At 43.1% G+C, this 24334-nt stretch overlaps 2 protein-coding genes across 7 annotated transcripts in view; one reads left to right on the top strand and one right to left on the bottom strand.

Annotated features, from left to right (window-relative positions):
- The window catches only part of SLX4IP (SLX4 interacting protein), a 70072-nt gene extending 59509 nt beyond the window's left edge, over positions 1-10563 (top strand). For 5 of the 6 annotated variants that reach the window (XM_059467778.1, XM_059467775.1, XM_059467776.1 and 2 more), the window contains 2 exons: positions 7186-7298; positions 8784-10563. In XM_059467778.1, the coding sequence (XP_059323761.1) occupies positions 7186-7298; positions 8784-9618 (948 nt within the window). In that variant the 3' untranslated portion in view covers positions 9619-10563. The remainder of the gene's footprint in view (positions 1-7185; positions 7299-8783) is intronic. The other variant, XM_059467779.1, reaches the window with a different exon arrangement.
- Positions 10564-17532: 6969 nt separating this feature from the next.
- JAG1 (jagged canonical Notch ligand 1) overlaps positions 17533-24334 on the bottom strand; it is a 35232-nt gene continuing 28430 nt past the window's right edge. The window contains exons 16-26 of the mRNA XM_059468006.1: positions 23639-23752; positions 23420-23533; positions 23179-23295; positions 22640-22667; positions 22454-22539; positions 21537-21650; positions 21205-21314; positions 20889-21125; positions 20426-20557; positions 19835-19985; positions 17533-19516 (exon numbers count right to left, since the gene is read on the bottom strand). Of these exons, the coding sequence (XP_059323989.1) occupies positions 19059-19516; positions 19835-19985; positions 20426-20557; positions 20889-21125; positions 21205-21314; positions 21537-21650; positions 22454-22539; positions 22640-22667; positions 23179-23295; positions 23420-23533; positions 23639-23752 (1661 nt within the window). The 3' untranslated portion in view covers positions 17533-19058. The remainder of the gene's footprint in view (positions 19517-19834; positions 19986-20425; positions 20558-20888; positions 21126-21204; positions 21315-21536; positions 21651-22453; positions 22540-22639; positions 22668-23178; positions 23296-23419; positions 23534-23638; positions 23753-24334) is intronic.

Here is a 24334-nt window from a genome sequence, read left to right as displayed (position 1 = left end):
AGGATCAGAGACGGCTTTGGAGAATTTCAGAGAAACCTCCCAGAGCTGGGTAGAGAGGCACTAGGGCTGTAAATGAAAATCATCTGTTGATAAATGCACAGTATTTTCACTGAAAAGAAGCAATTGCTGTGCTCATGCAAACTGCTGAGTGCATTAACTGTGTGATGGCTGAAAAAAGGCCAAGATATTGCTGCAAGGAATTGACTGGAAAACTTTGTTCCGTGACATTATTTATCTGAAAAGCAGACAGAATATTAGAGTATGTATGGAATGAAAGAAAAAGTAATATTTTTTGCCTTGGATCCAAAAAGTAAGTGGAATACATCCTCAATAAACGAGTACCTCATTATGCAAAATCAGGTGAAGCAGAGCAGAAATATGGATGGTCCTGTAGCAGCAGTATAAATGATTAAGGTTGTAAAAAATTATTTCCATATGAAGCAATCCTCAAAAAGTAGGGACAAATTGAGTAATCTTTTACTCATTTTGGTAGTTGCTTTTTATGAGTCCTCCAGTTGATTTAAATCTCACTACTTAGCAGCGTTCACAAGATCCCATTTGTCAAAGCCTTGTGGTTATTTAAGATATTATCATCTGTCATCATCCTTTCACCTCCCTCATTTTCCTCTCCCCTCTCACTGTTGCTGTCACAGCTTATGCTGGTGCTTCAAGTGGATTTGACCAGATTCTCTGCTCCTTCCTCTCTGCAGACTTGGAGAGGATGGGCCCCCCTGGCAGAGGGGCAGGGGGGAGGCTGGCAGGGCTCACGTTAAACTGCAGGGAGCTCAAGATTTTATTTGTCTGTGGTACATCTGTGAGATTTTGGTGGCTCTAGGATTTGAAAAGGATGAACTTACTTAAGGTTTTGATAGTAATTATTGATATTCCTGTTGGGCAAAAAATATTTGACAGGATTTTAAAAAATTGTTTCAAGGAGCAATCTGTTCCTCAGTCTTCAGCAGAAATCTCTTAGAACTAATAGGAAGTTCATAACTTGACTGAAGAGGGAAGTGAAATAGATGATGGTAAAGTTCACGGCAGGATTTTTGAACAATTTGTAGTTATTTGAAATTATTTGGAGGGACAGATCCCCAGTGTGGGCTCAGAAGTGTTGGGGGTTTTTGGGGTGGTGGCACTGGTGTTGGTTTTGGAAACCAATCTAAAACATTACACTGTTGAACAGTAATTATTTCCTGAGCTGTGCTATTCTTGTTTTACATATTTTGGGTTTGTGTAATCAGTGCAATCAAGAGTATTAGATATTCTTTACAACATCTCTTCTGGGTGTTACTGCATATTGTAATTGCATAAAAACAACAGAAGAGCATAAAATTGATGTATTTTTTTTTCCCGTAAGTATCCAAGTGTTGGGCATCTGAATCACACTGTACGCATCATGTGCTCCAAGGAGTATTCTCTCATGTCATATAACCCATGCTATGCCTGGGCAAATGCAAAGTTTGCTTCAGTGTTGCTGGTGGGTGATGCTGAGGGACATCTGCACTGGCTGACCCATAGCCAGTCAGGTTTGGCATACAGAGGATCCTCATGCCAGCCTGTGAAAAGCTGTAGTACAGGATTACAGAAGGGCCTGCCTCAGGTATTCTCTCTTGATTTGTAAGCTGGAGAAAGGGGTCAAGTGCCACAGCAAATTGCTATTCCCCTATTTTATAAAAATCTCTTTCAAGTATGAAATGTGTGTCTCACATGCATGTCCTCTTTCATAATTACTGGAGTCAGGAACCTAAAAATTGATGGAAATGGCTGGCTGAAGATGCATGATTATAAAACACGTGGTTTCCTTTAAAATTCCCTGTCACTGTGCTTCAGATTTTTCTTTAGTGTCATTGAGAGAAGTTAATTGGGTTGAAAAGCTGTTGTCTAGTCCTCCATTTCTTATCAGTGGACACTTTCTCTGAAGATAGAATCTGAGTCTTGTAGCATCAGTCTATAAAATCAGAATGATTAATAGCTCAATTACTTAACATTAATTTTAGCTGTTCTTGCCTTCAAGCAAATGCACACAGCCTGTGTCACGTGCTGCTCAGTATGTAAATAAATCAGTTATTTTGGGAGCACTTCTATGCCTTTAAAAAGTGTGATGGGGTATTTGCTCCCTGTGTTACACATAGGTCTGATTTATAAAAAGGCCCCCCTGCAGCTCTAAGTTTTAGAAAGAATCACATTTCATTTGTTCTCTGCCATTTACAGCAGCAATTCTTCTATTTTCTCTTCTTTAGTGGGTGTTCAAATGCAAATCTAGAGAGCTCTGAATTTCCAACACTCAGAACAGTCTGGGATTGCTCCTATATGTGAAATACAGTTAAAATCTGCACGAAATACTTCAAAAGGAAGAGGGCATTTTCCTCATAGAAGTCATATGCTTTAAACTAATCTGGTGATGCCTGGGGGACCTTTGGAATGTTTGCAGTTGCCAGGATTTATGTATTGAGTGAGAAACTTGGGTTCACACCTTGTGCTTTGAGAAAGGGGAATGTGTATCACAGGGGCTTGTTACAGACTGGGCCAATGCTTGGACTAAATAATGCAGACCATAGGGTCTCCTGAGCATCAGGACTGAAAATCTGTGGTGTCACATTCAAGGGAATTTTGGTGGTAGATGATGAAGACTGTGCTGATCCAGGAGTTTGATTTTGCCTTCTCTGCTAGGTCATGGGAAGGTTGAACAGTTCTGCACCTCCTGGACAGATGCAGTTTGCTCTGGTTGTTACATTCTTTCAAGATTGAAATTGGAGTTTTTTGAAAACCACCAGCATTTCTTAAAAATACTTATTTCAAAGGCAATACCAGTATTCCAGTGTAACCTTAATGTTTTTTACTGGAATTTACTGACTTTTACAGCAAGACAGTCTTTAAAATGTAGATGAATATTCTACAAATCTGATCAAGGAACTGTATTTCAGGTTGAGATTAATATCCATTTCTGTACTTGGAAAACTTCTACAAGTGTTTTATGATGTGGTTGGAGTTCATATGTAGAACTGCCAGGACTGATGCATCACTACATTGGAAATGCAAAAAAATTTGCATCTTGAAACTGTGGGAAGCTTTTCCTTCATGTGGGTTGGGAGAGGGCAGGAGGCGAGACCCAAAGTCCTGTCTCTGTCACTTTTTTATCAATTAGATTGTAATGTCTGATCCATCCTTCCCTCAGAAGCCTCCTCACTTGCTTTAAGGAGCCCTTTTTGCTTATCAGATTGGAAGGAGTCCTGTCTGACCTCTCTGATCTGCCCATCATCTGTCAGGACACCTCTGAAACCTAAAGGTTATCTTTGATGGTTGAGCTCATGATGCAGTTTAGAATGACACTGAGAGAAATCATCCAATTGCCACCTTACTTAAAGGTCCTCTCAGTAAGGGTTTCTGTCTTATTCATTTCACTAATTTTTATTTTATTGTATGGACCTGGGATAATACATTAGTTCATAGCTTTGCCTATTTTATTTTTATAGTCCCCTCCCATTTGCCACCATGATATAAAAATTGATTTCTTGAACCCACTGGTGTATTCTATTAAGTATTTTTGATGAGCCACATTAATAAATGCATTTTAAAAACTGTGTTTTGTATGATGGGGTTGGGAACCAGACATGAAATTTAATTATCTCTTAGTCTTACTTTATAAGCTTGTGGCACTGAGAAGAGAGACAGCAAGCAAGCATGACACCAGAGAGGCAGGAAAGGGGGGCAGCAGTGTTCACTTTGAAGATTTTCTTTCAACCCAGTATTAGACTGGAAGAAAAAAAAAGAAAAGAGTATTTGTATGAGTATATTGTCATGCTGGAAAGGCCACAGCTTCCACTCTGCTTCAGGGTAATGAGTTCCTCTTCAGGGTAAGGGTCCCTCACAAGTGCCCATCCATGGGTAGCTCTTTAACAGATATCTAGTGCTGTACTGCTGAATTCAGCTGTCCTGGAGAGAGATGGAGACAGCAGTGAATGCCACTTCTACAGTTCTGAGGGTTTCTTTTTCAGCTTGAGTGTGTAGTAAGTGGAGTAAGATAGCTGAAAAAAAAAGGGAATCTTCAATTTGATAAACCTTACAGGAAGTATGTTCCGTGTCTAGCAGTGTGCCTGATATTTCTCTGTAGGCTTTGATAGATATTTTTCTTCCCCCAAACATCTCTTTGGATAAGTGTTAAGGACCTTGAATTCAGGTTTGGGGAGGCCAGTGTCATGAGCAGGTAGGCTGGTAAGACTTAGCAAGCTTCACTTCTGCGGGCCCTTCTCTGCAGTTTTAGTGACAAAGAGGACTGAGCTTACCCTGGGATTTTAAGAGCACATATTTCTAATAGAACTTGGCAGTTCAAGGGCTAGAGAAGCATTTTAATCTTTTGTGCCCACCCAGTCTCTATACAAATGTAAATATGTCTGTCTTTAACAATTTGCCAAGAAATGTGGTTTTAATTTGTTAGCAGCGATCCCACTCCCTTGCAGCTCTCAGAGTCGAGTCACAAGTCTGGCGGTGCTTTGACGTTTTTCTCTGTCGTGGTGTCATTGTTTATATGATGTCTGCTTCTGCTGTCCTCCCTTTTATGCCTGGAATATTTTTCTTTAATTATTTCATTGCCTAAAAGGAATCTGGGATTACTAGACAGGATGAGAGCAGATTAGCTTTTTTTCTTTCTTTAGCAAGTCCTGAAGTTCCCATAGGAAATAAATAGTATTCTCAAAACAGACGGTGTGTTTTATTTTTTTTTTAATTAACTAAAATTATTAAGCCTAATAAAGAAAATAAAGGAAGTATCACCAATAATGGCTGTGTGTCTTAGTAGTATATGGAGTGCCCACTGTTGTTATTTATGACTCCTTCTGCCTTCTATTGTGGACTTATTCCAGCCTTAGGGAGTTTACATCACTACTAATAGCAAAAGGCTCTCTGGTTCCCACAGTGTCTTTCAGAGCCTGACTCATATGCCTTATGTTAATTGTTCAGCTCTCAAAATACAGCATTTACAGGGTGTGGTTCCGAGGGGAAAATCTACTGTACTTAGAGGGCATGTTCAGAAGTGTTTCACATATAAATCATTTTGGTTTTTACTTTTTTTGATGCCTTAACCCTTTCTGTCACTGCTTTGTGTGATAAGTTATGTGAAAGCAAAACAAAAGGTCGATGACAGCGCAGTGAAGGGAGCGTGTTAGCCCTGCAACTTGGGGCCATTAGCTCCAGCCTGACTCAACTCTCAAGTGCTGTGATTTTGATCCTGGCCTCTCTGCAGGGTCTGCTCCTCTCAGCCTGGCAGGACCATCCCAGTGCTGCAGGGCCCAGAGTCAGAGGCAGGTCAGAGCTGGGGCTTATTCCTTATCTGCAGTAGGGAGTATGTGGGGACATGCGCTATCGCCAGTCCTCCCCTGGATTTTGTACTAAGGGCTCCTTTGAATGCCTTGCTTGCCACAGTGCCAAGAGTGGGCTGCCGATCCTGGCCTGGTCAGCACGCTGGGGGCTGGAGAACAGTTAACAGAATTAACCTTACCCGTTCCCACCCAGCAGGAGCTCAGATGGGCTCCGGCTCTCTGGCCAAGTGTGAGTGCTCTCCAGCTGCTTTGATGCAGGGTGATTGTGCAAGAACCTTCAGCCTCCAAGTTGTGTGGCTGTTACTGGAAATCAAAATAGTTTCTACAGACTTTGCAGTCTCTGCCTTCTCTTAAAATTAGCATAGGGCTCGAGTATCTTAGTAGTATTTCTTTCTTTAATAGCTTACAAAGTATGAAAATATATTTAGTCAAATTAGGGGAATCTACCTCCAGCAAGAATAGAAGCAGCAATTAATCCCTCAGATTAAACTAGTTAAGCTTGATTTCTGAGGCTGGGATCACATTGCATGTATGCTGTTTTCCGCCTGCTGTAAACACACTCGTTGCACCACGCGTGGACAGAACTTCATACGTGGCTCAATGTGCACATTTGTGTAACTTGTCTCTGAAAGGAAGGCTCAGAACAAAGTAAAGCCATTGTGGCACTGAAAAAAGCTGTAGCTTTTTTAAGTGCCACAATGGCTTTACTTCTTTGCCTGACTACCCTCCATCTGCTTGCAAAATAGGAAGCTGTTTCCACTGGCTATTTCTTCTGGAAAGAGCATGGAGGTACCCCTGCCCTCTCCTTAAAACAGATATAAAAATGGGCAGGGCTTGATCTCCCCCAAGTGACAGGTTCCCGAGGGGTGTTCCAGGCAGCGGTCATGCACAGGCTGTGGCCTCGTGCCTCTGCTGGCTGTCTCTGTGTCCCTCAGTTCTTCCGCATCGCCTGGCTCCAGTGCCTCACCAAGGAATGGGCTGGAGCTCCCCTGCGTTTGGGGAGCCCTGTCACACACTGCTTCGTGGGGGCTGAGGGAGAAAAGTGCTCTCAAAGACAAGGAGATGCACAAAGCCTCTTTTCCCCTTGACTTCACCACTTCTTTTTCCTCTCCTCCGTGGCCTCAGAGATAATACTTTTTTGGAGTGTGTGGTAGTTAATGGTGAAATCAGCAAACAACCCTTCTCTGGTTGAGATTGTTTCATTGCGAAGGGAAGTGCTCACAGCTTGAAAAAAAAGAGCATTTTCCTTCCCTCCTGCTCGCCCCAACCTCATATTATATAAAAGGATGGTGCTGCTGTTAGCTGAGACCAGAAAATTCCCCTGGTGTCCTGTAGTAGCCAACCACTACAAGCTGCGAGCGTTTAAATGTTAGAATTAAAAGTTTTAACCCTTGCCTTGTTCAGTGAGCAAATAACGCTGTGTATGGTTTTTTGTAAGTATGGAAAATGATGGGAATTCCTCTGAGAATAAGTGTATAGACCACTGCGCCAGTCAGTCTCTTCAGAAAAAACTGACAAGCGTGCTCCTGTCTGCAAGAGAGATTCCTGGCATTTGTCACAGTTTGAGCCACAAAGATGTCAAGTATTTGCCAACAGTTTCCTCAGATGGTTTGGAAAGCTACGTCCTTTACATTGCAGCCTTGTTTGTTTGCGGTGTATTTTAGCATACAAAATATGTTGCTTGAGAGTCAAGGGGAGGGAACTGACTAGACTCCTAAATATTAAAAGATTAAAAATAATTGTTTCTTTTAGACTGCTTAGATCAAAATAATAAAGAACAGCTGTAAATCTTAGTATTAGAAATGGAGCTTTCTGTTGAATAATCACAGTTTGATGTGTCATGCTTTAAACCTGTATTTTTTTTTTGGAGCAGAAAGAAGAACTTTCCAATTGGACGTCTGAATATTTTACTGAATCTGCTGAGAACAAGAAGCTTAAGATTAGTCTGAGTGAACAAATAAAGCAAGACATCCTGAGAAAAATGTATGCCACTATTCTTTATAAGCTTTTGAATTTATAATTGGTAAACTTTTATTTGGTAGAATCTAGCTCATGAAATAAAATTTTAAATAATACAAAATTTTAAATAATATAAACTACTTTACAAAAGATTGTTTTAAATTACTGAAAGATTACTACTGTAGTGTGGATAAGCACATAAAATGATTGATGTTTTTTACAGCATGGAGAAAGCTATTACAACCCACATAGATGTAACACATAGCACTAGGCAGAGTCAAAACAGGCTGTTTTTCCTTGAATGAAGCTCTGAGCCAAAATAAATATGTGATGCTTGAATCGGGTGAAAAACACTTCACAAATGTTTTTGGTTGTTCATTTTGAGACTCTGGATCAATAGTCACAATTAAAGAGTATCCCTGATTGAGTGGATGAGGAGGATGAGCTGATCAGCTGAACTTGTCACTGCTCCATGTGGTAGCAGGACCCCATCCCAAGCTGTGGGAGATGCCAGCAGCCCCAAATCACTTGTGAAATCAGGGATTTGCTGTGAACCCTGGCAACTTTTCTTTTTACCACAGTTGTCTCATGTGTTGCCTTTAGCAATGAGATTAGCTTTGGAGGCATGCCAGCTCTACCTGGTTTGGGTGAGCCCTCTCTGAGGGGAGTTAGATGCTCTGTCCTGGGAGCTGCTGGGCAGCAGAACATGGTCTCAGCTTGGGGCCGTGTCTAGCAACCGTGTGTTTAGACTCCAAATGCAGCTTCAGGACTTGGGCATAAAGTTCATCTTAAGGGCTGTGTGAAATCCAGATCCATAGGTAGCGTGCTGCTGAGGAGTGTTTATGTACTGCCGCTCCGTCAGGTCCCTTGTGATCCCATTTTCCTGTGTAATTCCTTTCAGAATATCATCTACTTGCATTTCCCAAGTCCTTGCCAGATGAATGGGCTTGATACTAGATGAGTAGTGGTTAACTTTAAAGCAATGCTTTGAAATGTCCTGGGAAAAATTCCAGAGGAACATTCTAAAATAGAGATTAGGAGCTCTCACACAGAGGCGCACTCACCGCCTCTCCCGCCTGCCCCCTCTGTCCTGTAGATATGCATTATGCATGTGGGTATATGGGAATGGTTTGCAATCATTTAGGCACTTAGGAAATGCTATTTTATCTAGCCAGTTCAGAAAGGAATTCAGTATACTTCTGCTCTGTTGACCTTTAACATCGGTAATGAATTCAGTTCTGCCTCTTGGAAAAGAGTGTGAACTCACTCTTTCGGAGCTTAGTCATTAATAAATAGGGCTCTCCCCTACAACAGTGGAAAATCAGATGGATAATGCTTGATATTATCCACACTAGACAAACATTGCTGCTTGTCAAGATGATACACAGGGATTTTTTCCATGTTCAGAAAGAGGGTGGCCCAAGTGGTGTTTCAGAGTTGGAAAAACAGTAAATGGAGTCAGTAAAGGTTCTTTTTTAATTTAAAAAACAAAATTCCTTTTTATTGCAGTGTGAAGAGGACAAAACCAAGGAGAAGTAGTGCAAGCAAACCTCAAATCAGCAAGGACTCCAAGAAAGTGTATCTTGGCTGGGCAGACTCACAGACAGAGAACAGAAACAGCGACTGTGAGGCTTCTCTGAGTGCTCGCTGTGCTGTGAAGCGCAGGAGCCCAGGCCTGCTGAAGGACTGCACAAACACAGCTGAGAGCAGCCTGGGCCTTCCTGAGCCAGAGCAGAGAAAGGATGTTCATCAGGGACAGCCAGAGGAGGTTCACAGCCAGCACAAACCTCACTCTCTGCAGCAGCCAGAGGCGAGGCTGCTCGGTGAGAGCTCTCCGTGCAGCTCTGAGTCAGCGCCGCTGGCTCCTAAACAAAGCCAGAGAGTGACCAGAGCACAGGCTCAGCTCGAGACCTGTGGCTCACTGCAGAAGCTGGAGCATTTCACAAAAATGTCCTCTGAAGGGACTCCTTTAACTTACATCAATACAGAAATTAGTGAGTGTGACGATAATTGTTTGGGTCCATTCCTGGAGGAGACGACACCTCTTAATTCCAAGTTGTTTTCAAAGCAAGATGTGACAGAGACTATGGTTGACAGGAAGTCATTGACTTTGAGAAAAAACCCCTCCTGGTCTCTTTCTGTGAGCAGCAGTGGAGTGCAGACAAGTCAAAAGGAGCCAAGCACAGTCCCTGAAGAGCTGCCTGCAGTGCCAACATCATGTCTAGAGCTGCGCCCCGTGTCTTCAGAGAAGCTTTCCCAAAAAAGAAAAAAAGATGTGGAAAATGGTCTCGGGAAGTTAAAACTGCGAAGGCTTAAGAAGTCAAAATCTGAAATACTGCCTTGATAGCATGGGTGGTCAGCCAAGGTTGTGCCTAAGCAAAGTGCAGGAAGCAATTCAAAATGATGGAAAACAGTACAAATACAAAATCAAAATTAGAGAACACAATAAGAAAATTTAGTTAACTAAGGATCTTAGTCATTTGGCACTGTAATATAGGTAATCCTTTTAAGTCTTTAGGAAATAATCATGATTATTACACAAGTCAGCATCAGATTTATAGAAAGAAAAATCTCTTATAAAATACTATTTACTAAGCAAAATTTTAGATTTATACATATTTAGTGCTATTAAAAAGTCATATCAGCTGCTGACAGCAAAAGTTAAAACTCCTTGTGTGATCTGTTCTGAGCATGTAGTTTATTTTAGTAAAAAATTAACCCTTTCTCTATATTAGGAAGTTTGTGGTTTACTCACATGATCTTTACAGCAATAAAGCAAATTAATTTTATTTCAGATAAATCTTTAACCAGGATTAATAGCTGATGATTTGAGGCCCACTTTTTCAGAGAAGTTTCTAAATAACTGTAGTTTCTGCTTGTGGAGTTTTGATATGAACATTTAATTCTAGCCCATGTTGCGGATACAAGTCATCATGCATTCAGTCTTGGGGAAGAATGAAGGTTTCTTTTATATATTTAGATTTATATGTTTACACCTGGATTTCAAACATTGTTCTTGGGTGAAGTTCATATATAAACATGTATGTATATCTTCATGGATACATGTTTCAAAATGAGGCCTTGTTTGTGTGCAAGGGCAACACACTGGTTTTCATGTGGAAGTAACACTAGAGTTAAATCTCATTTTAAGATAAATTTTAATTTCACAGTGCTTGTTCATACTGCTTTTTGAATTTAAATGCTAATGAGCTAAGGAAACGTACCTTTTTATTTCATGCTTATTTTTTAAAATGTGTAGAATAAATGTATAAGCCATTTTCTTTCCTCATTCCCAAGCTCAGTGTGACACAGCCCCTGAGGCAGCAGGAGGGCCGGCCATGTCCCTGGCATGCAGCAGGCCCAGGAGGGACTGTCCCACTCTGCCCTGGCCTCGAGGGCTGGCACAGCTGTGGGCGCTGGAGTGTAACAAGGATATAGAGGTGTTTGAGAACTTCCAGAGGCGTGCATGAGGATGGGGAAGCCCTGTGAGGAGCAGCACTGGGTCTGTTCAGCCTGGAGGAGACTGAGGGGACACTTCACTGCAGCTGCAGCCTCCTGGTGAGGGCAACAGGAGGGGCAGGCACTGATCTCCTCTGTGTGGGGACAGTGACAGCATTGGGAATGGCCTGAAGTTGTGTCGGGGCAGGTTTAGCGTGGATATCAGGAAGAGCTTTTCCACCCAGAACCTGGCTGGGCACTGAGCAGGCTCCCCAGAGGAGTGGTCACTGCACCAAGCCTGGCAGAGCTCAGGAAGCATTTGCACAGTGCTCCCCTGCACGGGTGGGATTGTTGGGGTGTCCTGTGCAGGGCCAGGAGCTGGACTCTGATGGTTCTTGTGAGTCCCTTCCAGCTCAGCATATTCTGTGCTCTGTGATTTTGTGTGAAGTAATTTAGAAAAATCTCAGTGACATTTACTTATGACTGTGGATCTCCTCATTGAGGTTAAGGAGGTGATTCACATCCAGGAGCATTAGAGTTGGTGGTGTAACCCAGGTCCTGATGAGAGTTAGCTGCTCTGCAGCTGACAGCAGGACTCTGCTGATTGTGCAGCTTCCTCCTGCTGGAAGTGATTTCTGCTCGTGCTGCAAATGAAGAAGATTCTGCATGTGTCTGGAAGACATGTTCTCTTTTTTCTTTCAGCTCTTTGGGTGATGTTTCTCAGTGCTTTGCAGTCAGGTTGCAAATCCTTACCCAGCTCCAGGCTCTGCTAAAAGCTTTTTCCCAGTACCAGCAAAACCAAGGCTGCAAAGAACCTGGTTTGGAGGAAGAAGAGCCTGAGGTATGTTTGCAGTTGGCTTTTTTATGCACTGGAGATACTAGGCCAGGAAGGGAGTAAAAAGCACCTTTTTTGATGGACTTTAAAGAGGTACAGGGATAGTACATTAAGCATTTATCAGAAAAATGAGAGTAGTTAGAATAATTTGATAGTTTATATTAAAGTCTTAGCATAGACAATTCAAGTATCAGAAACCAGAGGGCAACCACATCTAGTTTTTATCACACCAGTTTTCATCACCACTGTTATTATGTGTGTGTGTGTGTGTATATATATATATATATATGTGTGTGTGTGTGTGTTAACCTTATAATTAAAGTTTTAGTTTTAATCTTGACTGAAGAACATACCTGCCTGCACCCTTTCAAATGAAGGTCATGCTTTTAAAGGGGGCTTAGGTACGTTAAACTGTTGTCTGTGTAGGTAAGAACACTTGATTTTTCCTTTAGGATATTTTGTTATGTTACTTAAAATGCTGGTTTTATCTCTTTTCTGCTGCCTGGGAACATCTCCCTTTCAAAGCAGTGGTCATGCAACAGTGAGAGATGAAAGGTGATGGAGGGTGTTAGAGGCTGGGGAGTCAGAACAAAGCTGGGCTTTCTCACAGGTCCACGGTGGTGTTATTCCATTTGTCCTTACTGTCTTGGTAAGTTGTAGGCTCTGTGCAGCTGTGTATTTTTGAGCTTCATTGCTATCAAAAGTTGTGTCTTGGATCCTCCCAGAAATGCAGCTATTTAGGGAAAAGACTTTGAATTCACAGTCATTTCTGGATTTTAAAAGGTGTTGCTGCTCAGACCTGCACTTTGTTTTGTCTGTGCAGCAGGACTTTTATACCAGCTGGTCTTTTGCAAACCTGGTGGTGCTTTGGCGGTGCTGGGACACAGAGGCTGTGTCTGTGTCTCTTTCCTCTCTCTGCTTCAAGCCCAGGGTCATCTTCTTAGACTTTGCTTTTTTCTTCAACACCCATCCACCTGCACCCAGAGGACTGGCAAAGGTGTGGTCTGACATGCTCTAGAACCACAAATTTGATTTCCTAAATCAGGTTTAGAGGGGAAAAAGGGAACTGGAAACTAAGCTGGAGTAAAATTAGCAGTTTGCAAGTCTTGGCTTTCTATTATCAAATTGCTTCTGAGCAGCACTAGCATACCTTTCTGTAAAAGTAGGGAATACCGAATATCTGTTCTCTTCTGAAGCTGCCATTGAAGCACAGAAACAATATCTTTGGTTCATTTTTTATCCTAAACCAGCCAGCTTTGGTGGGTTATTATTTTTAATGAATCATCTGGTTCATTTGCTCTATGCTTTTGCTGATAATGAAACAGTTGTTTCCTAGCGAAACACTCTCTAATGTGTACAGATTATTGTTTCCATTATTCTTTACATCAAAGCAGTTAAAAATATTTGTTTAGTGGACTTCTATGGTTAAACACATATCAAAAGCTAGACCAGCCTTTTACATAATCATTTATAAAGATTAATCAGCTCATGTGAAATCTCCCTTGCCCAGTGCTGGTTGGTAGGAAGGTTTTAAGTATCCCAAGATCTTGTGGGTGCTAAGCTTTGTGCAGGTTCTGGTGTTACCTGCCAGGTAAGCACCCAGACGTCCCTTCCTAGAAGGCTTTGACCAGGTGAGGTGTTAAGTAGCTTCTGAAGGCGTTTCTTTGGTCAGTGTGAACTTCCTTCCCTCTCACTGCTCAGCATGTGGATTGCATTGGATGAGTTGTAATTGGCATTTACATCATCATCTCATTGGCTATTGACTAGAAAATGGTTTCTTCCTAAAGAAAAAAAAAAAAGGAGGGAAATATTTTTCTGTTTGGAATAAGAAAGATGTGAAGTATAGACTCTCCCAGATGGCATGCTAGGAGTAGGTATCTCTGTGGCTTTATCAGTACCCAGGGAAAGGTTCTCTATTCAAACAGGCTGCACCAGAGGTAATAACTCTGAGCCTTTTTGCCAGCAGTGGGAAGTGTGGGTTGGCCTCAGAAATTAGCTTTAATAAAAGGCACTCCTCACTTCTTTGCTTTGTGCTTTTTTCTCCTTTAATAAACATAAACTCGCTGGCAGTAACCCGGGTGCAGGAGAAGATGTGGGCTGAGGGAACAGCCGCGCACGGAGCCTTTCATCACAGGATATCAAAGAGCTCCACTGAACCTGGAGGGAGCTGGCAGTGCTGCTTCTGACAGCTGGGGCAGCACTGAGGGAAGAGCTGCTCCCAAGGGAAAGCAAACTGGGTAAGGAGCAGCAAATTCTTTCATCAACTCACATGAGTCCTTTCGTCCACCTGTTTCCCCCAGATAGTTAAAATCGAGCCTGGTAGTGCATGACCTCATCCTTTACACAGTGGCAGTAAGGTGACATTTTTAGGTAGGGACTTTTTGGTTCTTTAGTGTTGCCTTATGCTGGGAAACCCTAATACTTGTGGAAGTGATGGAGTGTCACAAGGCATTTCAGCCATAACCTGGAATTTGTTCAGGAAATTAGCCACAACTGCCCTACCTTCTTTACTATCCATTTAAATTATTCCAGAGCTGGGAATCTGCTCCTGTGAGAGCTGACAGTGCATCTTTTGTAAAGGAAAAGTTCAGTTTGCTCCCATTCTGTCCAAGTTAAATCTTTTAGTACAGCAGTAGGAATTGGTACTCTAGATCCAAAACTGCCTTACTTGATGGCGTAATAATTATCTTTTTTATTTATGCATCAGATCTTTAAAGAAGACTATCTGAAGCGCTAATTCTAGAGCTGGGCATGCCCCTTTTTAATATTAATATGATCTCATAGTGCTAGAATGAAAGGAATAGAGATTTATTTCTCCACCCTGTAGGGAAACTGGTTGAAACAATTTGCACATCACAGAAGGCGCTCGCTGGCAGATGTGGGCTGGGACTCCAGCCTGACGCCATCTGATCCCGCGTGGCCCTGCTGCTGCCCCAGTGCCAGGTAAGCACTGCTGAGCCATCCAGAGCCTGCACCCCTCTCCTCCTCCTCCTCCTCTGCCCCAGAAACTGCAGTTCAGTTTGCACAGCTTTTTCACTGGGTTTTCCCTCTACTGGGAGAAATCACCGATCTTGGCAAGCAAGCTCAGTGGGCACTGGCAAACAGTAACCACCATGGCCATTGCTGTCAATGCTTAAAAAAGAGGAAGCCAAAAAATTCTTAAATAGACTCAAATATTCTTGCTTCCGTTAGAAGGGGACAGGGAGGTTACGCAATCACTTCCATCTTCTGGGGAGGAAAAGGCTGAATTGGGTACTTCCCTTGTCAGAACTTCTCATCTTGGCAGGCGCTGCTAAAAACCATGAAGGCTCTGCCTTGTGGCTCTGCAGATGGCAGGGCAGCACCCTGGCCCTGGGATTGCTGGGAGGCAGGGCTGGATCTAGCCCGAGGGCTGGCAGATAAGGAGCAGAAGCAGGCAGTCTTCAAGGAGCAGCCGGGAGCATAACCCTGTACATCTCAGCTTGGCAGGGAGCTGATTAAAACCATTAGCTCTTGCTGTGCAGGTGTCAGCTGGTGTGAGAACAGGAGGTGTGTCTGTGCAAGGCAGAACGGTTTCACCAGGCACGGCTGGAGATGCAGTCCCACCTTTGGGCCCCAGCCTGGGTCACGTTCCCCTGGCCTGAGGGGCTTTGGGTCCCAGCGCTCCCAGCTGCCCTTGGCTCCTGTCGGCACTGCAGGGGGAGCCCTTCCCGAGGCTGGCATTCCCTTCCCTTCCCGGTGACCTGAATGTATTGTGAGAAGGCTGATGTAACCTGCTCCATCAGCACCTTTCCCAGGTACCTGTGCGCAAGATGGGCCCTTTCCATGCGGAGGTGCAGGGCTTTGATGTGGCCGTGTTCAGCCAGGCTGAACCAAACCCACATTCAGCAGGTTCATTTAGCTCTAGGTAGAGCAAAGCTCAGAGTGCTAAGGGGAGCCATTTCATTTCATTTCATTTCTATTTCACTTCATTTCTTGTATGCTTAAATGGCAGCTCAGGAAGCACACATTTTTCAATGCTTAGATGAAGAAGGATCCAAAGAACAAACTTACACTACCAGTGGAAACTTCTCCTGACTAAACAGAATGTATCTTCCCTTAGTAGTAGAAGTGTGACCTGGCAAAGTATGATTTCCACAAAAATAAATGTGCCTTGGTATTCTAAGAGGGAAGCCCTGAAGTTCACGTTTCTATTTATTTTCATGGCAACGGAAACCACTTCATGGACCAGCCCCCAGCCTGGTGGTGGATCTGGGCTTTGGGGGACTGTTCTTGTATTACAGTCACCAGTGTAAGTTGTGGAGCTACCACTGAGATAGGACGATTAATTAAATATACCATAATGGCAATTGTGTAGAATTTTCTGACTGCCCCCTGTACAACTTGCATGATTCTAATTTTCCAACACCATGGGATAGTGATGAAGTGAGGAAAATCCATAGGGAAAAGCAGGGTGTGTTTGGAGGAGCTCTGCAGTAGCAAAACCTCTGCATGGAGCACAGGAAAGGCTGAAAGTAAATAAAGGAACCCTGATCTCAGGGCTTTGACATGTTTTGAAGCTTGAGGAACCCAGGTTTTGATTTCACTGAATCTTCAGAGACCTAAACACTTTGTCACTACATGTACATATTGTTAAATGAGTAAGTCTGTAACTAGAAATGGCCTCAGTAGGTTTTAAAGAAGCCTGACAACTATTGTTCTCAGAAATAGCAAATGCCCTATTTTAATTATTTTTTGGTTAATAGAAGGCAGACTCTTAGAAATCCCTATAAATTCAATTATGTTTGAGCCCTTTGGAAGGGGCTCAACTTCCTGTATCCTTGAATTTGAGACCCATGTGAACAGTATACAGCAGGAAGATGGTTAATTCAACGTTAGAAGTATGGGACAGCAGTCAGGGAATTGCTCAGCTTTGCCCTTTGGAGGCAGGTGGAAGATTCCATTATCTTAAAGTAGCTTTTTGGACATGACGTGTTTGCTTTATTGCAGATTTAGAAGTCAGGGAACAAAGGGAAATAAAATACTCGTGGGATTTGTTAGATGAGGAATTATTGAAGTGGTCAGCTGAAGCTAATGGTGTTGACTTCTCCTTCAGGAGGCAGTAAACTAAACAGGCTCCAGTACCTGCCCTGTGAGGTGTGTGAAGAGTAAAAGCAGCACCCAGCCAAAGTAGAGTAGCCACGATGGAAATCTTCTAAAGTGAGTTCAAAATAAAAAGTAACACTAATTACATTTTATCAATTTTTTTTGACAGCTGTAAAAAAAGTACAGAAGAAAGTATTTCTCACTCTCAGGTTTTTTTAGCGTTCAGTGTATTCATATCGCAGCAATCTGTATATAAAATACCTGTTTATTATTACAAACAAATACAGATGCAAAGGCCTAGCCTTGCAGCAGGCTGGTTCAACTATTTTTCAATGAACTTGTTACACAGTTAATTGTTCCTTCAGCTTTGCAGTAGCCCCTTAGCAGAACAGTTTTGCAGCTTCATCAGAACATGGTAAAACCAGAGCAGACCCTGAGCCAGCCAGCCCCTGCCCATAGGTGGGAGGGGCGGCATTAGTTCAGCATTCAAAGCCATCATGTTGAATACTTTCAGAGTTTATTTTATGCTTTACAAAGCACTTTTTGCCCATTAGAAATCAGCATCATCTATGGATCCCTTCCCATCCAGGTCAGCACTTTGGATCTTGCCTAGCTACTTAGATTTGGTTCCTATCTGGGGGCAGCTCATTGGCCCGTGCAGGGTAAACTCGTTGCACAGGTGCAGCCACAGCACCCTCAGAGCACCGAGGGACATTGGCCAAGAGGCAGTGAGAACAAGGGACATGCTGCTTTCAGACCTCCTCGGTGCCACGGGAGCCAGAGGGGAACGTGTCATCAGCTAACAAAAACTGACTCCACCAAAGGCAGGGGCAGGGCCTGGAAACCTCCAGCAGCACCTGCCCCTGCTTTTGCACAACTGACTGGCCAGGAGCGCCTCCAAGCTCAATAATCTCCACGCTCTTTTATGTTTTCATACAAAAAATTTAATAAATATTACTTTTCAAGATTTATTGCCAGGAACAACACATCAAAGATGCATTTTCATATAACACTAATATCACAATACAAGGTATCTTCATGATCTCAATGGTTAACCACTGAGATGACTATGTTTATAAGCCTTTTGATCTTAAACATCGTAATAGCACTTTGATTTCCTCACTTGTTAAGGCGGGCAGTGTAATCTATGGCAAACCTACACAGTGATCTTACTGGACATTCTACTGTTCAAGTATTCAACAACTAGCTTATTAGAATACTCCCTAAATGCAGTAGATTACAAAAAAAGTCAAATCTACAAGTGGTTCAGTATTACATATTCATGGTGAGAAAAAAATAATTAGAATTTACAAAATAAGATTGCTGTGTTTCCAACTTCACACGCTAATTTGATATTTTTAATTACATGCAACCACTCACATTTCATCTACATAAAGTAATAGCTCAGTTTTGTTCCCTTAAACTGCTTCTTAGCAGATTATCTGCCTGTCACTCAGTTTTCAAGTCTAAAGCAGCAAAAAAAATTTTCTAGTCTAATTCTCTAAACTGCCTCAGTCAGTACTTACAAATAGTCTTAAAGTGATACTATGGAAGGTGTTTCAAACGTTTGACATTGTACAAAAACCAGCATCAAGGCATGAAAGCCCATCCTATTAAAAATAAACTATTTTAGAACACCTTAGTTTTGGCATATAGGCAACATGTAACAAGAAAATAAATTCAAAATAGAGAAGCCACGAGCTTACAATGCTATCAAAAACCTTCAACTCTAAACACATACATATAAATAAAAAGGAATGATATTTTAAGGCTCTTGATTATTAAGTTAATAAATCAAATATACACAGTGATTAATAAAAAAAGAATTATTTACATATCTATACAAACTTCTATTTTTGACACATTTTCTTCTTTAAATTCTTCATTTACCAGCAACTGCTGACAAGTTCCCCCCACCCACCCCCAACAAAAATACAATAAAAAAATAAATAATAAACTTATTTTTGATAGTTGCTGTGGTTCCGAGCTGCAAAGGCACTTTCAAATACAGAACTAGTTGTACGTCACCATAAAACCAATATACAAAAAACTCAAATTCAATAAATATAAATAAAATGTATTATTCTAAAGAAACTGTATAAATCGGAACATCTGGCAGAAAAAAAAAATGAACACTAAGGAAGAGTAATAAGGCTATGTAATACCTTATGGAACGTTTCTGTGATGGATCAGCTGCAGCTGAATTTACAGGAGGGCACTTTTGACTAGTTTTGCATAGATGTGAAATGCAGCACTTGGTATTCCAGCCAACCACAGCAACTATCATTGCCAGTGTAAGCCAGCTTGTCCAAACTTAAATTAACACAGGGATTCTAAGTAAATAATAGCCTTAGACTCAAATATTACACAACAGTTTAAGAACTACAAGCTCTTGAGTGCCTTTCTATGATACTCAAAGGCCCTGCATGGCAGCACCCCACCGTCTGCTATACGATGTACTCCATCCGATTTAGGCTTTGTGCACTTTCCAAGTCTCTGTTGTCCTGTTTATTTGTCCAGTTTGGGTGTTTTGTAGGGGTGCTGTTGGGGGGCTTTTCATCTCTGTCTACCAAAGTGTAGGCTGGCTGCTTGGCAAATCGGGCCTTCTGCTGGTGCTTGTCCATGTCATCCTCCTCCACCTCAGAGTTGTGTGTCCTTATTTTGGCGATTTTAGAGTTTTTGTTTTCGTAGTCTTTAATGGGGACAGTATTTGCTCCGTGTTTCTCAATGGGGTTTTTGATCTGGTTCAGCTGCTCCCTGACGTTGTTGGTGGTGTTGTCGTCAGAGGCCGTGTGGGTGTGGCTGCTCTGCTTCCGGCGCTTTCGGATGCACCAGTAAAACACGGTGACCAGGCAGCAGATCCAGGCTACTGTCAGCACCGAGCTCAGCAAGGGCACCAGGAAATCTGCAAGAGACAGGAGACAGTTAGTCCTGCTGCAGACCACGGGGGACACTTGGGGATGTCTCACAGAAAACAAATCTCAGTTCTTATGCCTTGTTACTTCCCGCATTTCTCCATGAGGAGCATGGAAGGGCAGCAGCCCTTTTGCCAGGTTTAGCAAACTTCTGGCAAGTTTCTTTAGGGTTTTTAGCAATGAATAGACCTTGTGTGCAAAGCCTCCCCATTGTCCCTGATGATCAGGGAGTTGCTAGGAGTGTCCAAAGGGAGGACAGGCTCTGCCCTTGGCAGGCCCTGCAGGAGCTGGGCCGAGGACCAGCTCACCTGTTCTGCTCTTGGCCGGCCGCCGCTGCACCCTGACCTCGGCGACGGCAGCGATCAGCGTGTTGTTCCCGTCGCGCTTACTGACCAGGTCGATGATCTTATCTGTGATGTCTTTGATGGGGTTTTCATCCTCCCCAATGTCCTCTGCAGACTGCAGGAGGAGGCACACAGTTAACACCACATCAGATGCACAGGGGAACCTGCTATTTATAAACCTTCACAGGCAGTGAAGGCTCTTGCTACTGTTCATCTATAACAAACAGAATCAAAGCAAAATGGCCTGCTGTGGGCAGAAACTAACGACTCTAAATTCTTGTCCTCATCCTTAAGAAGACCAAAACCCCCCGAAAGCAAGAGTATAACAGAGAAATATTTTACTCCCCCTATTACAGTTGCTCCCAGATGGCAGCTTTGAGGTACACACATGTACCCAGAATTCCTTTCCTGTTCTTAAAGGGCATCAGGATGGAAACTAAACCACAAGAAATGCTAACGAAGCCAGGAATTAATATTTTTATGAAATCCACATGTTGCACACATATCTGAGCAATTAACTACTAAGACATTTAAAAATATTCCAGTAATACTTACAATAGCAACATGGATTTCATTATTTGCCAAGTGGGAAGGCTCACAGGTAATATAGATGGAATATTCAACAGAAACATTCTTCAGAATATTCAGATTCCTCAATTCACTGCAAACATGCTCTGTGGTAAGGCCCTGGAGGATACAAAAAAGATGTTGGCTTTTTTTAAATACATATGCACACGAACAGACAGATGTAAGATTTGAGGTTTTTTTTTTTTTTTGCCCTGAAGTAAGAGTTCTCAGGGGAAAAGGAAGTGGAATTCCCTCCAACCTAGCTTTTTTTTCTTCTCTAGTCACAAAAGCATTTAGGCTGCAAGGCTATATTAATCCTTCTCTGCTTTTTGTTTTCTTTGCTAATGAGGCAGAGTCAGCTTTTGCAGCAGTTTTCCCTATGGAAAACATTTCTCCATGCTCTGGGAATGAGTCTGTGTGTGCCGCAGCCCAGCGAGCTGCTGTTACTCACCGGGGCCATCATTTCTTTGTTGAAGGTGAAGGTGATGTTGGCACAGTTGTCCTGGTAGTAGGAGTCGGAGTTGCACTTGGTCCTGACAGGCTGCTGGTTGGAGGGCCAGCACTCCCCCACGGCGGCACACGGGCGGGTGAAGCAGTGATCGTCCCGCACAGGGACACAGGCGTGGCCGGCGGGGCACTCGCCGGGGCCCTTGCCGTGCAGCACGCAGGGCCGAGGGCCACACCAAACCTAGGCAGGATGAATACTGTGAGAATCCACTGCCTAGGGCACAGAGGGTGCTGTACGCCAAACCACAGCACAGCTGTACCTTAGAACAGGTGACTTTTCCATTCAGACACTGACAGGTATTGCAGTCGTCATCCCACTTAGTCCCATCTGGCATGACTCGAGCACTGGTAATGCAAGGCCTTCCTGTAACTGAGAAGAGAGCGAACAGAATTATAAGCTAAAACCAGGAAACAAACACCTTTTCAAAGTTCATCTAAACTTCCCACTGAGTTTCTTCTTCAATAAGGATACATGCTTTAAAAAACAAGATAGTGTGCCCCAAAACCAAACCCATACAACCACAAACCCACCAATGTGCAATTATACAGCTTTTGCTACAAGTGCTAGGCTCAGCTCTGGCATCTGGAATACCTTCTTGGCATGCTGCACCACTGCGACCCGGGGGGCAAATGCAACGGTACCCGTTAATTTCATCCACACACGTGGCTCCAAAGGCACAGGGCGAGGACTGGCATTCGTTGATGTCTGCGATGGGAAGGAGAGGAAACAGAACAGTTACTCCACAGTATCCTTTTGTTTGTCAGGAAAAAAGCAAACATGGGATAGAATTGCCTACTGGAGCTTTATGTTCATTTTCTAGTGTCTACTGGGACATGGATTCCTGCTTGCAGCACCGGTATAACCTCAGAAAAGTCCTTTGACGTTTCTGCTGTGTGGCACTGACAAAGATCAAAACCTGACCCCTGTGGCTACTCGAGCTTTCCAGGGCAAGGACATATTCCTTCCTACACAGACACACTTCCTCTCCTCTCCTCTGATGTGTTCCAATTTTGTCCCCCACTAGATTCTTCAACTGATGGCAATGTTAAACCCTTCCCAGCTCTATTGCTGCTGTGAGACTTCTATTCCATGGCTGTTATTAAAAAAAGTGTCCTCCTACCTGTAATTATTATTAAATTACAGGGAAGCGCATACATCACCTCAGGGCTTGGAGGTGGATTATTAATTGACAAGGTTTTTGGCTGGCACACTTTCATCTCAAGCAGAAGTCTGGGCCACACAAACACAAGGGAAGGCTGTCCCAAAGGGCATTTTGCCCACTCGGCTGAACCAAGAGGTTTCAGCTGCAGCTGAAAGACTTTAAATTTCATTCATTTTCAGTGTGATTCCTGCCTTCTCCAAATCTGCTACAGATCCAGGTACGGATAGGGACGACACAAGACATCTATCACTCACCTGATCTACTACTTAACTCAATTAAGATGATTGTCTTGCAACAAGATTCAAGTGAGACAAGAAGTGAGGCAGAGAGCCATGGGAACACTCACTGATCCTGCAGTCAGGCCCGGCGAAGCCTGGAGCACACTCACAGCGGTACCAGTTCTCTCCATCCACGCAAGTGCCACTGTTGTAACTGTGGACAATTATCACAGACATTAAAAACTGCCACAGATAAAAGGAACCCAGAATTCTAAAGCAACAAAAAGAGCATAGGATAAACATAACAAACTTACCAAGGATGAGGACTGCAGTCATTTGTGTCTGCAAAGCAAAGACAGACAGCATTAAACATGTAGACTTTGGCTAATACGGCTCTACTGGCAGTAAAGAATGATCAAACTTCCCCTAATGCCCAAGTTATACTTAGCTCAACTTTTACGAAAATATGCTGAAATTCTCTACTAAATTGATTCCAGGCTTGTACCACGAAATTTGTTAACTACATTGTGGAACACATGTATGCAGGAAGAGATCCTTGTAAAGAATCTAACAGGGGGGGAAAAAAGTGGAAGCAGACAGAGCTGCTCGTGGAAAAAGAATGCAGGAGAAAACAAGACAACATCTGTCTCCACTTAGCTCATTTGCAACTTTCTCATGCCCAGGTCAGGGCTGTATCACATAAAGTCATTAAAAACAAAGATTCAGGTGATGCTAAAGCCTACATCAAACAAGCTTTCCCCTTCTGGATTCAATCTTGACTCCAGGGGCGACAGGATGAGCTCATGTTCTCATCATGCAACACTCTGGAAGAGTTCAAGCAGAGCTGACTTACTCTGGGTGCACGTGGGTCCTTCCCAGCCCTCCTTGCAGACACAAGTGAAGGAGTCCCCACTGACCACACAGGTACCACCGTTGTGACAGGGGTTTGGCAGGCAGCTGCTGTTCCTCGCTGTAACACAAACAACATTTGCCGCTCAGTTGTTAGAAAGCCCTCAAGTCTGAGCCAAGAGGAACAGCTGAGGTCAGAGCTGCAGCGCTGCATCTGCTTCCTGGCGATTGTGCAGGCTATTTACCTATGTTACAAGTGGCTCCTTCCCATCCTGCAGGACACATGCACTTGAAAGTGTCCCCCTCGTCGTAGCACGTCCCCCCATTGTTGCACGTCGCCTCATCGCACTGGCTGTCACCTGTGGAAAACCCAAACTGTCCTCAATGCTGGTGCTCCCTTAGGGCAATGAGTTCATGCAGCCTATCAGAGCACGTCTGGTATGTTTTGGAAATGCTGAACTTACGGGAGTGGCAAGTTTTTCCTTTCCACCCATTTTTACATTCACAGAAGAAGTCGTTGACCAAGTCTCGGCAAGTTCCTCCATTGTGGCAAGGGTTTTTACTGCAGTCATTAATATCTGGATATGTTAAGGAGAGAAAACAGGCTCAGTAGTGTTTACGGAACTGACAAACACAATGCTTGAAAGGAGCATAACCCACCCCTAATTTTGGCCTGTGTTTCAATTGTGGATTAAATGCCTAAGTCAGTATTTTAAAGTTTTAAGCACTGTCACATAGATGAAGAGTGTTTCACCCCAGTCCTCCAGTTTGTTTTCATTTTGTTTGTAATCTTGTTTCAGTGAAAAGGTCTATTACATAAACTACCCTGTTAGTCAGGCAAACGGAGCAGAGCACTCAACTCCTCTCCTGTTCCTGAGATTGACAAAATGCAAGTATGATACGCAGACAGGCCATAAAGTGGCATCTACTAATGCAAAGGGTTTCTTCCTGGAAGTTATCCAAAGGACAGAGCAGGAAACTCAATAGTGAGAGAGCCAGGCCCTAATCCCAGTCCAGTTTTGTAATTTGGGCTTAGTTCCAATACAAAAGATTGGGACTTGGTGGGAGGACCTAGTCCTCTGTGGCCTTTGAAGCAGAGTTTATTCACATAGGTCACTGTCATCTTGACAGTACCAGCCATTCCTTCCCAATGTTTTCCC

Source organism: Ammospiza nelsoni, chromosome 3, assembly GCF_027579445.1.
Source record: "Ammospiza nelsoni isolate bAmmNel1 chromosome 3, bAmmNel1.pri, whole genome shotgun sequence".
Taxonomy (NCBI): Eukaryota; Metazoa; Chordata; class Aves; order Passeriformes; family Passerellidae; genus Ammospiza; species Ammospiza nelsoni.
Note: the sequence above shows the minus strand (reverse complement) of the source record. Positions and strands in the feature narration are given on the sequence as shown.